The 12,880-nt window shown below is 36.2% G+C and overlaps 1 protein-coding gene across 1 annotated transcript; it reads right to left on the bottom strand.

The window, feature by feature from the left end:
- Positions 1-2,721: 2,721 nt before the first annotated feature.
- On the bottom strand, positions 2,722-11,976 carry LOC149945887 (uncharacterized). Its single transcript, XM_090170631.1, has 3 exons — positions 11,934-11,976; positions 2,948-3,158; positions 2,722-2,899 (listed from the first exon to the last, which is right to left on the bottom strand). The coding sequence occupies exons 1-3, from the start codon at positions 11,974-11,976 to the stop codon at positions 2,722-2,724; spliced, it is 432 nt and encodes a 143-aa protein (XP_090026757.1).
- Positions 11,977-12,880: the final 904 nt, after the last annotated feature.

The following is a 12,880-nucleotide window of genomic DNA, read 5'->3' as shown; positions in this document are numbered from 1 at the left end:
GAATGCAGTGGGTTTGATAGGGAACCAGAATGCGTCTTGGTTTCTATTCCAAAAGATTTATTAGATATATTTAATTTTATATTTTATATTTAAGATATATTTTCTATTACGTGAAGCTTCTGCAGCCCTTCTGGTGTTTTGTAAATATGCTGACACGTTTTGTGATAGATTGTCTTCAAGTACATAACTTTGACTTGGAGCAGCTAAAATTATAAAATATAGAAATTATCAAGAGGCGTTATTAAATATTAATTTGGATATGAATTCAAATACCAATGGAATGGTTCGACATTATGCTCCAGCTTGACGGCGTATTATCAGAAATCGAATTCAGATGGTTTGAAACGGATCTCGAATTCGTCAAATTCAATGCTTGGGAATTCATTGCTATACCAAAAAAATTAATATAGATTAAGAAGTTTAATTTATACAAAGCTTTACCTCCATCGCCGTTAATTAGATTTCGATCGTCATAGTCAAATGGTTCCTCGGGTTCAAAATTCGAATCTTCATTAACAATTTTCGTTTCCTTAGAGCTTTTCTTGTTTTTGTTGAAATCTGCCACATTTTTTAAGATGTATATATTTATATATATTTCCGTGTTTTAAACTGAACAAACTAATTACGTCTAATTGGAATTGTAAGGCTTCCTCAATCCGACAAAATTGAGCTTTCTTGTCTATCTAAAACACTAATTTCCTTGTCTGGTAACTGCGCTTGGTTGCACGTGTTTGCTTGACTGTAATTGTTTCCTGGCAAGATAAGCGTAAGCGTTTTATCAATATATCATTCAAGTTGCCATTATTTAGTTAATTTTATACCAGCTATTCCTGATTTATTCAACGAAGAGTGCGACAAAAATCCAGGCTTGTTCACATCATGGTTTGCTTCAGTTTCCTTTTGAAAACCTACGCAATTGGCACATATATGTAACGAAATGGTTTTGGAAACAATATGGCAATGAAAATATTATTTACTAGTGAATGTAGGTGAATCTGGCATTTCAAACTGTCTTGGTTTTTTTTAAGATACACTTTTCTTTGGCTGCTGATCTGTAGAAGCTTAATTACGTTAAACAAGTTTTTACAATATGAATGATTAAGATTTGTACCACTGCTTTTTTTCTTCAGTAGCTTTTGGTTTTTCTTTTTCGGGATTAGTGGTTCTGAAATCGCATAATTTTCATAAACTTGGCTCTTAATTAATTAATTCTGTTTGACATTTAATACAAACGAAACAAATAATACCATCTTCAGTGTCATCGCTGTTTTCCGAATATTTGTCGGATAATTCGTCTTCACTGCCCTTATCACTTTCTTCACTGCTATACTTCCTAGCAGCCTTTCGTTTTCTTTTGCCTGTTCCCATATCCACGTCTGTCGCTAAATCCGATGTTTCTTCTGCCATTTTGCATTTTTGTCGGGCTTTCTCAATATTTTCCACTTCAATTATAACAAGGAAATGTATAATTTTTTAAAAAAGCACGATTTATTTATCGAAATATATTTTTATACTTGGGTTTAGGGTTAAAATCTTAATCTTTTCTTGTTTCCACTTTTTATCCGTGTTCTTTTGTTTTTGAACAAGTTTAGATATTTCTGAGGTTCGTAAATGTTTCGGCCAATAGCATAATTTTTTATTTATTATCAACTTCGAAGTTTACAACCAGAAAAATCAAAAAAATTACGTAGAAACCGTTAAGCCGAATTATGTGAGATATATATACAAAATTAGGTAGAAAAATTAACTATAGTACGAAGCAGTTTAGGAATCGTGTAGCAAAGGAATAAAAGTATACAAGTGTGCAGAAGTTTCATTTGGAAACCTCAAATATTTTTGTTTTAAACTAGTGTATGGAAAATTGAAACTTTCTTGAGTGATTCTACCGTTAAATATACCTAATTCAAATGAATTCATAGGATAATCGAACAAATCGTCTACTTTCTTGCAAATATTGTATTGAACAAATATTTCTTGGTCTTGGTAAATTTCAAGAACAACCACAACTTGTCCGGTTTCTAATTTAAAGCAACTGTTTCCATCGGAAAGAGATGACACTAAAAACTTTGGAGTTTGTAGTTTCTTATATGAAACAACTAAGGGAGGTAAAGTAGTATTCTCAGATTGGTATTGTCTTTTTAAAGAAAGAACTTTTAATTTTCTTGGAAAAAATATGCCGTGAGTTTTCTTGACATCTATTGATTAATTGCTGAAGAGGTTTATTAGGTGTTCTCAGTTTTTTCTTTAAAAATTGCAAGTGATTTTCAAAGGGAAAGGCGCTGTAGGCGTCAAGCCTTCCAAAAACATTTACATCACTCGTCATGTGAGAAAGTACGTGCACGTTCATTATTATGAACTCCATCCCATATAGGTTCCTGGATGTAGATATAAAGAAATTTAAGAGTTCGTTGGCGAACTGTGATTGAGATTTGGAAAGTTCTGGATGAGCCAAAATATAAATTGCACAATGAAGTACACTTAAGTGTTTCAGAACGTTTTCTTCCAAAAAATCAGCAGCGAGTACCAGCCCAGTGTAAAGGAGAAATTGCCTCAACTCGGTTGCTTTCCAACGATCGATGTGTCTTAGAGACCGTGGTTTTCGTGCAAATTCAACTGGTATGTACTTTCTAATTTCTAGCAATTTTGCAGAAAACAAATCAACAGTTGAGCTACTCATCCTGACAGTCAATGGACCGCTAAGCCAGTTTACAATTAATATTTTCATAACGCCTTGCAAACCATTTGCGTGTAATCTAAAGGAAACTGGCGCACTATATCGATATATAGGCGAGACAATGGCGATGGTCCTCCTCTTAAATGGTGAAACTCGTATTCTTCGGCTCTAAATGATTCATTTGTTCGTAGCGGGACTTCATTGTCACTCCAAAACACAGAACGCCTATTATATATAAACCCAGTGATTACGCATTTATCACAAGAATGATACCCGGTGTGACCCTTTGTGTTTTTAACAAATGCACAGGCTGGAGTGTCCAATATAAAAGGACCTTTCGAATTGCACATATATGTACGACCGTTATTCTGCGTAAATCCGTCTCTCGTCAGCTCTTCTAAGTCGGATATAAATTGACTTAAATATTCTTCTAGGCTACCAGGCTTCTTTTCACCATAAAAAACGCCAACAATGAAAGGTTGACCTATAGTACACCTTGAGAAATACAAAAGTATGCGACGAACACTTGGCAATATTTGAAAGTTTAAAAGATGGTGAAATTGTTAGTACGAAATATAATTGTGTGAGTATAAATATTAGTACTCCAAAATGTAGTTTGTGTATTTGGAAATTATATGCCTGAATCTTCCGGTGTAAGTTCTGATAGAATTTTACGATTTTATATAAAAAAATATTATTTATGTAAATATTAATTATGAAATATGTATAGTTGAAATGTTAATATAAAATTGGCATAATTGAGGACGTGTGAATATAAAAATAGTAAACTTAAGGTTGTTTTTGTTTAATTCCCGATTTTTTAGGTATATGTTCATATTATAGCCGTCCTCAGGTTATCTATAGAAAAACAAATGGTTGTATAAATAAATGATAAGAAAGAATAATAAAATTGCTGATTTAAAACAGAAAAGGTATGTCTGTCGATTGTTTGAGTTTTCTTAAATTTATATCATATACATTTCTACACGGTTTTATTTCATTGTAATAAAGTCTCTAACACTTATGAATAGATAATTGTATAATTGATTTACACATTATTAGAGTTAGAAATTTAGTCTTAGCAATTTACACTTTGCCTGTTTCTTAGGCCCGAGGTTTGCTTTTAAAACATCAATGCAATTAAGTTAAAAAATATAAAACACAATGCATCTAATTTAATTATTTTTAACTGAATTGAAAACCTTGATAAATATTTTTTTTAAACTGTGTTTTTATGTTATACAATTTCAAATGCAGATATTGTTTACAGTACAAATGCATAATTTAATGAAGCAATTCTAATTTTAATACTTATATTTAATGAAATAGGAAAAATGTATTTCTAAAACCCTATTTTGTAACTTAAAAGGAACTGGAAGAGTTTCACATGGAATTGGGACTAGTGGGTAGCCATTATCACGTTACAATGTGGTTTTTGTTATGGAACCAATGACAATAAGCTATAAACTTGGCTTATCTTTGATAAAAAAAGTCTCTTATTCCCAAGAACATGTATATTTATCGAGAATGTACTAGCTCTATTAGATGTTTTGGAGGCAGGGCGAAAATGTATGCTTGCTTACGAAATTAATTAGTGTATTTAAAAAAACATTTATTCTTACCAAAGGTATTCATGTTAGGATATGATTTATGGAAAATGTACTTTCATGGGTTAGGCTTAGATATTTAGTCTTAGCTATTTACACTTTACAGGTTTTTAGGTCTATCTTTAATTTTTTACGTATTGGAAAATGTATTTCAGCGTATTGTAAGTAAAATTTTAGTCTTAACAAAGTCCACCAGTTAGGAAATGGTTTATGGGTAGGAAAATATTTATATATACTAAAGACAGACGCAGAAACTAGGAGATCAGAGGAAAAAGAACCAACGCGATCGAAAATAATAATAATAATAATAATAATAATAATACAGCCTTTAAATACGTTTTGCGTATTTTAGTTTGGGCTTACTGTATTTAGAACCATCCAAATTAATTAATATTTTCATGTCCTTTTGTTGAAACACTTCTACACGTGCATATAGGCGTAAATAGGACTAAACTAGATTAACGTACTTAAAATGAACAGGTAAAAGACCAGTAAGCATCGAATATATTTCCAAATTAATTAATATTTTCATACAATAAACTATAAACTTGGCTTATCTTTGATAAAAAAAACGTCTCTTATTCCCAAGAACTGGTTTATTTTTCGAGAATGTGCTAGCGCGATTAGATCTAATGGTGGAAAGGCGCCCTAACGTTTATGCATAGGGGCTCGTGACGTACCGATTCTAACGTGACTCATTCATTTTTCCGTGCGCGCGTGTACGATTGATAAGATAACTGAACTTAGCGAGATCTTTGTTTTATTTGACGCTACAATCGGAAAGGTTTGAGTAGAAATTCTGTTTTGTTCCATGTTACATTTTCAGCCTTTGCGTTCATTGTACATACAAAGTAAGTATTTTTCATGAATATTTATTGTATAAGACAGTATTTGAACTTTAAGACATATTATACTTAGTATATTAAATTTAGGATTTACAGGTAGGAATTTGAATTAGAGTTAAAAAATGAATTTTAGTATTCTGCTTTTTTTAGGCCAAGATTAGCGTAGAAAGTAATTTACTATTTTGTTTTTGTAGTAGACTCTATATTTTAGACAATTAGCTTATTGAAAAAGCGTTTAAAATGAGAATGATATTTTGAAAACGTTTCTACCGTAAAATTGTAACTTTTTCAATGTAGTTCGCAAAATGGTATTAATAGTATAGGCCTACTAATTTAAAGTAAATTTCTATTAATTGTATTGTTTTCTAGGATATAATTGCATCAAAAGCTCTCAAGATGAATCTACAATGAGATTTTTTCAAGTGGGTTAATTATGTAACGTCAAACAATAGGTTCCACTTTAGATATTAAACTGGGTTAATTATGTGACGTCAACAATGGGTTTTTTTCAAGTGGGTAAAATTATGTGACGTCAATGGGTATCATTAGTTGCAGATTTGATCACGTGATAATTATTAGTTCGTAAATATCGTTAGAGGTCATCCTGATATAATGTCAGTGGGTTTTTTCCACTGGTACTTAAGATATGACGTCAGTGTAGTCATGGTAATCAATTCTTAGATGCTGTTTTCAATATCTTTCAATAAATTTTAATCTTAAGAGCCTTTTCTACACGTCATAGCGTTCTTTCAGTCCTAGGGAATTGTCATTGAAGGTCACGCAGTTTTTTGCTCCGCTTTCAGCCGTTCGTCAGCTCTACTTTACGGCATAGAGTTAAGGATTTCCGACCGTCAAAGAGAAAAAAAGTAACTTTCTATTTTATTATATTTAAAATGAAATTTTTAAGTGTTCTTTTAATATGAGGCCAAAATTAGGTCGTGTAGGGGTAAGATTAGCGTAGAAAGTAAGGTACAATTTTTATTTTCTAGTAAACTATATATATATATATTTTAGACAATTTTCCAAACAATTTGGCTATTGAAAAAGCGTTTATATTGAGAATTGTAGCGTAGAAATTTAACCATATTGAGAAAATTTCGTTTAGTAGGCTTAGTTATAAATTTAGGCTTAGTATGTAGGCTTTAGAAACTAGCTATATGAAACTATAAAGCATATTGTGCCTAGATAAACTATGGAAAATGAAACGTATCGAATTGAAACGTTTCGTCACTGGAAAAACCCACACGTCACTAAAGAGAAACTAGCGAAGGCTGGATTCTACTACATTCAACGTGGATATGATGTACGATGTTACAAGTGCCATGGAATCTTAGGCAACTGGGAATCAGGAGACGTACCAGAACTTGAACATGCCATTTCCTTCCCACGCTGTCCGTCAAGGGATAATTCACCCTCGGGAAAAAAGTACCTCTCGCAAGAATGGGACATTCCACCTACGCCAAAAGCAACTACTGTCATCGATAAAAGCTTCTCACCTGCATCTGAAGAAGACGACGTTTGTGACTGTCCCTCGTATGTCAGACGATACAGCTGTTAGACACTACAAATATGCAAGTTAGAACTTTTAATTAAATTATTTATACAAGTTGCTGAAGGTAGTTCGTTTCAGCCCTTTAAATGAAATTGTATATATCCATTTCGAATTAATTACAATTATATAGATAAATTTCGATTTAAACGGATTATATATAATATCGGATTAGTCATAGAACCAATTTTACGTAATCAGTTCTAAAATAAAAATTAATTAAATGTAAATAACTTGTTTTTATTGCCTATAGGTTAGAAATTAAGGGGTTTGGAAGCGATAAAAAAATTATAGAGTTTCGGAATTATAGCGATAAATTCTAGCAATCTGGGGGGGAGGGGTGAAAAAAATTACGGCTCTTCGTTTTTCCACCTGCAATTCTGATGTACCCAAAAATGGACCCTATAAACGACCAAAGTCACCATTTTCGGCAATATGTACCCCATTTCGGACCACAAGTATCCCAAACTGGACCTATTAGTTAGCGATAAATCATAAAAGATTAAATTATGGGTAACGAGGGGTTGAGGTGAGGGAGAGATAATCTAGCTGTTACAGTCGTGGAAAGGGGGAAAGCAGAAAAAAACTTGCGATTACGAGTGGGGGAAAGCAGAGAGAGAAACTTGTGATTACGATCGGGGGATTGGGGAGGGTGGAAAGGGGGAAAGCAGAGAGAGAAACTTGTGATTACGATCGGGGGATTGGGGAGGGTGGAAAGGGGGAAAGCAGAGAGAGAAACTTGTGATTACGATCGGGGGATTGGGGAGGGTGGAAAGGGGGAAAGCAGAGAGAGAAACTTGTGATTACGATCGGGGGATTGGGGAGGGTGGAAAGGGGGAAAGCAGAGAGAGAAACTTGTGATTACGATCGGGGGATTGGGGAGGGTGGAAAGGGGGAAAGCAGAGAGAGAAAATCTTGCGATTACGATCGGGGGATTGGGGAGGATGGAAAGGGGGAAGCAGAGAGAAAATCTTGCGATTACGATCGGGGGATTGGGGAGGATGGAAAGGAAGAAAGCAGTGAGAAAATCTTGCGGTTACCATTGGTGGATTGTGATAAGATATCAGACTGATTATCTCAATCCCCCAGTGGTAACACCTCTCTCTGATGCCAATCTAATTTTCGTTCACCCCCATCCAGCTAGTAAAAGAAAGCGAGAGAAGGTTGACAAGTCGATTGATGAGTTGTTTAATCTAGATTTGACAGAACCCAGTGCTCGCCATGAGCTCTGCCTATTGTACTACTGAGCAAGCCGGATGGTACCAAATGGCTTTGCATTAACTTAAAAGGTATAAATGAGGAAACGCGAAGAATTTCACCACATTTGACCTTTCGAAAGGCTTTTATAAAGTCAACGTAAGGGAGTGTGACAGACCGAAGACCGCCTTAATCTGTCATCGGGGTATTTTTCAATTCAAACAGATGCATTTTGGGATGAAACACGCAACGAGCACTTTCAAGCGTCTGGTGGATACCGTTTTGCTCCTTAATTACAAATGGAAATTGGTTTTTGGGATTTACGATTTCGTCGTATATTCCGAATCGTGTAAGGATCATTTAATTCACATTCAAAAGGTTCTAGAGTGTCTAGCCGAAGCACTATTAAAAGTTAACCCGGGAAAGGTGTAACTCTGGGCTGAGGAGGTGTCGCTTCTGGGCTATAAGGTCGAACCGGGGTACTGCAAGCCATATCTGGATAAATTAGTGTTTAGGGGAATTCCCTCAGCTTAAGAAAGTAAAGGAGTTGCAGCGATTCTTTGGAATGATCAGGTACATTCGGAAGCCCATCCCGAATATGGCGGGAACTGCCAGGCCGTTGTATGACTTGCTTTAAAACGAAGCGAGATGTCATTGAGAGGATACCCAAAATAGTGCTTAGTAGGCAGTCTAAAACACGGCGGAGTTGGCACTCCCGGAATTTAAGTGGGAATTTTCTCATTAAATGCGATGCCAGTTAAAGAAGCTTAGGCGCTGTGTTAGAGCAACGGTGGAGCGCAACTACTCGACGGCGGAATTGGGGTGTCTTGCTGTGGTATACGCCCTTCATAAATTTAGAATGTACGTCGAGGTTAACTACTTTGTGATCGGTTTCTATCACGATGTTTTAAAGTGGTAACGACATATTAAGGAGCCAGTGAACAGACTTTCCCACTGGGCCTTGGAGCTATAGCCGTATAATTTCGAGGTGTGATAGTTTATCATGTTGATTAACTTGGAAAACTTGACCATTGTGCACCGTGAAGCAATTTATGTTATGATATGGGTTACCCAAAAAAATCGTGACTGAGGCAGAAGGTCCCAATTTCATAGGTAAGAAATTATCTTACTACCCAAAGTCAGAATCTATGACCTTAGTATTATCGTAACCTAATTCCTTGTTTCATATACCATTTTAAATTTAAGTTTTACCGGGAAAACCACTAAAGCAGCGTCTTCCGTATCCAATTCCCGATTTACTGAAGATAAAATTGGACAGTGTTTTTCAAATGATTTCGTTGGCGAATTGGTACAGTTAAAGCGCTTTTTGGGACAGTGCATCCGTCAATGAACAATCCGATTCGCGAGACAATCAAACCGTTAACCGGAACCGGAACAATTAAATGGTTTTCCGCTTACAAATTTTGACGATTGATCGGACGCACTGAAAAGGATCGTCATCGCAATTGTCGTCTTCCGTGTATTAAATGACACATTTTCTGACTTCGGTGGTGGTAATTCTACCGTTTCTGTCCTTATAAGCAGTGTCACCTAAGAACGATCTTCTGAAGTAAATTTGGTCTAAAACGATAACAAGAATAACGGTTTTGTCGTTCCTCGCACTTCACAGAACGGGACGTCTTTGGGGGCTGCTTGTTTACGCGTTTTCTTTATTTACAATTTTCTCTTTACTTACTCGTCTACGGTTTGGCGGCCGGATTGCGGGTTTCTTCCTATATTCTTTTGTTTCTATGATTTTTTAAAAGCTGACGGGGGCGTAGGGACTTCGGGTCTCGGTCATCTGACTTTCTTATCTCGGAATGGCTAGATATTGGGTGATCAACAGGGGATTCGAGGGTATTGGGGGCATCACATTTCCCAGATTCATGGCTGCTGTGATTACACTCTACCGGTCGGAATGCTCAGGACGTAGGTCATCTAGGTAGTCAGTGATGGTGGTTTTGATCATGATGTTTCAGCGAGGGATAATTATTTATCTAAGCGCGACTTCATCGCACATTATTTTCTATTTATTTTGACATGGTCTCTTGCCCGAGAAGCTGAGTTCTGTCACCCACCTAGAGCTCGGCGTTTGGATAATATATAATCACTTCATTTATTTTTATCCACCAACGAAAATTATCCGGGAAAAAACAATTATTTTACATGTTAAATTGCTATATAGCCGTGGATGATATCCATAGATAAACAGTTAATCGTAATTTTTATGGTTAATCTAAAATTAAGCGGTTAATTTATCTGTTCGCCGAGCTCTACACCAACCCAGTTCTGTCTCTTTGGGGCTCTTTCTCCTGGTTTTGTTCCGAGGATTCTAGGGCGGAGTTGAAACAAAAGTAATTGTTGACCTCCCATTTTACGTGGGTCATTGGTGCCCCTAAGACTCTTGTCTTATGATGGTATTGATGACGTCGCCTGATCTACGAAAGGTCGCTCGGGATTGCGGGGGGGGGATGCCAAGGAGTCTCGAGGCTACTTTCATTTTGGTCTCCAAGTGGAAATGTTCAGGCGCCCTCGCGACTTTATGGCAGTAGCCTTGGAAAACGTGCGCTTTTCTTGGGATCTTGCTACCTGATGGTGGGCTAAAGGACCGCGAATATGATAATAATTCTATAGGATCGCTGTGGGCTGAGGGGATATTATTGGTCCAGTTCGGAACGTTTTTGGGAAAACCCTGGGTGGGGACGGCTTGAAATGTCTGTGACCGAGAGAAAACTCTTTCATTAGCGAGGGATTAAATTTTAGCTTTGCTGAAGGCAGGGATTTAGATTATAATTTATTGTGAGAGAATGGTTTAAGTAATTAGCTTAATTTCATAATTTATAGTGGGGGTTGATCGAGTTCTATCACTTTTATTAACTATTTTTAAATCGTAGGTAGCGTTCAAAAGTTATCTAGGTTTTTTAGTTTAACATTAATTTTAATTATATAGGTCTTAGAATTCTAAGAAATTTTTTATATGGGGCTTTAAGAATACTTAAGAATAATTATAAATCTAGAGGGTCAAGAGTGCGGGGGAAAATGTAACAGCAAAAGTAAAGAAAACTTAGAGGATGGGGAACTGGAAGGTTTACCGTTGTCTTTTAGTTAGTGGCGTATGAATGGGTTGAATATTCTCGTAATTGCATAATTTGCTCACTGGCCCTGCTTCAAACATGCTCTTGTAATACATTTTAAAGAGCTTCCATTGTGTTTTGAAATCTGTAGAACTTAGATCTTCCAGGGATGGCAAAGGTTGACGATAGAGTTACAAACGTAAAGCAACGAATGTTTGCATTTGTTATCCATCTAACCAATCTCACAATTAAAAGTTATGGTAAATTCATTACTGTCTTTTAAATGCATGATAGTTAATAGGGTTTTCCGCCACTTGTATCACTGGTTTTTAAACAAAGAGCTACAATTGTTAAACTTCGTTCATTTTGCGCCAGAATGCCACATGTTTAAAGACCTCCTCGTCTTCTTTTAAACATCGGTTTTCTTCACCAAGAGCGTACCCAACATAATTATATATTTGTATTATACAAATTTCAAAATCTTCATTAGATTAACTTTTATTGTTACGCAATAAATCTGAGATTGTCGACTTAGTATTTTTGAAAGGTTTAATCACTTTAAGGAAATCGTCATGCAATTGATGGACGGAAATTTTCCTAGCCCTTGCTTCAAGAAATTAATTCACTAAGGCGGGGGGAAGATGGCGACAAAATTCGAGTCGTGGCCTTTCGTGGTGTGAACTTAATCTGAGAGAGGGGGTTACATATGGGGGGAAGAAAAAAAATGGGGGGAGATTCGAATTCAGAATGGAAACCCTTTGTCGTTAATCAATCACAAAATCTTTATTTGACACTTATAAACAAAACACTACACAAAAGTAATAAAATTTGGGGGGAAAACAGATATTATGGTTCTTTTGATTAGTAGGATAGTTAGGCCATCTCTATTACTATTTATTATTTTTACTTTTAAGCGGGGGATAACATGCACAATAGATATAAAATTTAAACACTCTGACTAACTGGTTAATTAAAAGTTTTTCTTACGATTCTCAATAGGATCAGTTCCAACTTCTATTCTTTTTGCCATTCTGACTTAAATCAGCGAGGGGAAACAAACAATACACACTAAACTCTGATCACTACAATTAAAAATAAAATACCACAATTATGGCCGACTACAATTTATTCTTAAAAACTCCAAAAAACTTTACAGAAATATACGAAGCGAGGGGAAAACACGATTGGCAAAAATGGCTCCTAGCAGTATAAAGATACGAACGGATATGAGCTCTCGAACTCAAGAGGGGTCTATTTTAACCTTTCCTCGGACATTAGCGAGGGGCTGCACCTTTCTTAGAAATTTTCTCTCTACGTGTAAACAGTTATTTCAGACTTGACCCTGGGTATTCTACGGGGGGAGGGGGAAACGAAATTTGGTACTTATCACTAGATTTTCTTCGTGGCTGCTCTTCGTTTGCGGGATTCTGGGTTATGACTTCCGGATTACGCAAGACACACGCACACGCGTTTTCTTGAAGGGGCTCGATTGGGGATTTCTTGTTTCGCGATGACAGTTCCAAACTGTCCGTTCATCTCGATTACGGTACGGGAGTCCGGATGACGACGACGAACTTCTTCCAAGCAACGTAGGTACTTCGGGTTTCGATCGAGAACTTCTGGCTACGCGAGGGATCGGATCTAAGGGTGTGCGAGTACTCGTTCATCATCGAGTACCCGACGTTTTTTGAGGTCGAGTACTCGAAACTCGAACTCGAATAAGAAAATTTAAATACTCGTCAATTATCGAGTAGTAAAAATTTGCCTTATTCGAGTACTCGACTACTCGAATAAGCCACTTGCTAAACTCGTCGAGTTATTTCCCCGTCGATAATATTCAGCCCGTCGTGTAATCGTCTAAAAAACGCCACACTCCCCCTCTAAAAGAGTCTCTTTCTCTTCGTCTAGCCCTTTTCTCCACCGATGAAGCGTTT

Source organism: Leiobunum rupestre, chromosome 4 (assembly GCF_980474605.1).
Source record: "Leiobunum rupestre chromosome 4, qqLeiRupe1.1.hap1, whole genome shotgun sequence".
In the NCBI taxonomy this organism is placed as follows: Eukaryota; Metazoa; Arthropoda; class Arachnida; order Opiliones; family Sclerosomatidae; genus Leiobunum; species Leiobunum rupestre.
Note: the sequence above shows the minus strand (reverse complement) of the source record. Positions and strands in the feature narration are given on the sequence as shown.

Excerpts from the sequence above, each read along its gene's own strand:
- LOC149945887 (XM_090170631.1), bottom strand. The coding sequence starts at position 11,976 with ATGGCAAAAAGAATAGAAGTTGGAACTGATCCTATTGAGAATC. Across the intron at positions 3,159-11,933 it reads AACTGATCCTATTGAGAATC|GTCAACCTTTCATTGTTGGC; the intron begins GTAAGAAAAACT and ends GGTGTACTATAG. Across the intron at positions 2,900-2,947 it reads AACACAAAGGGTCACACCGG|GCGTTCTGTGTTTTGGAGTG; the intron begins GTATCATTCTTG and ends TATATATAATAG.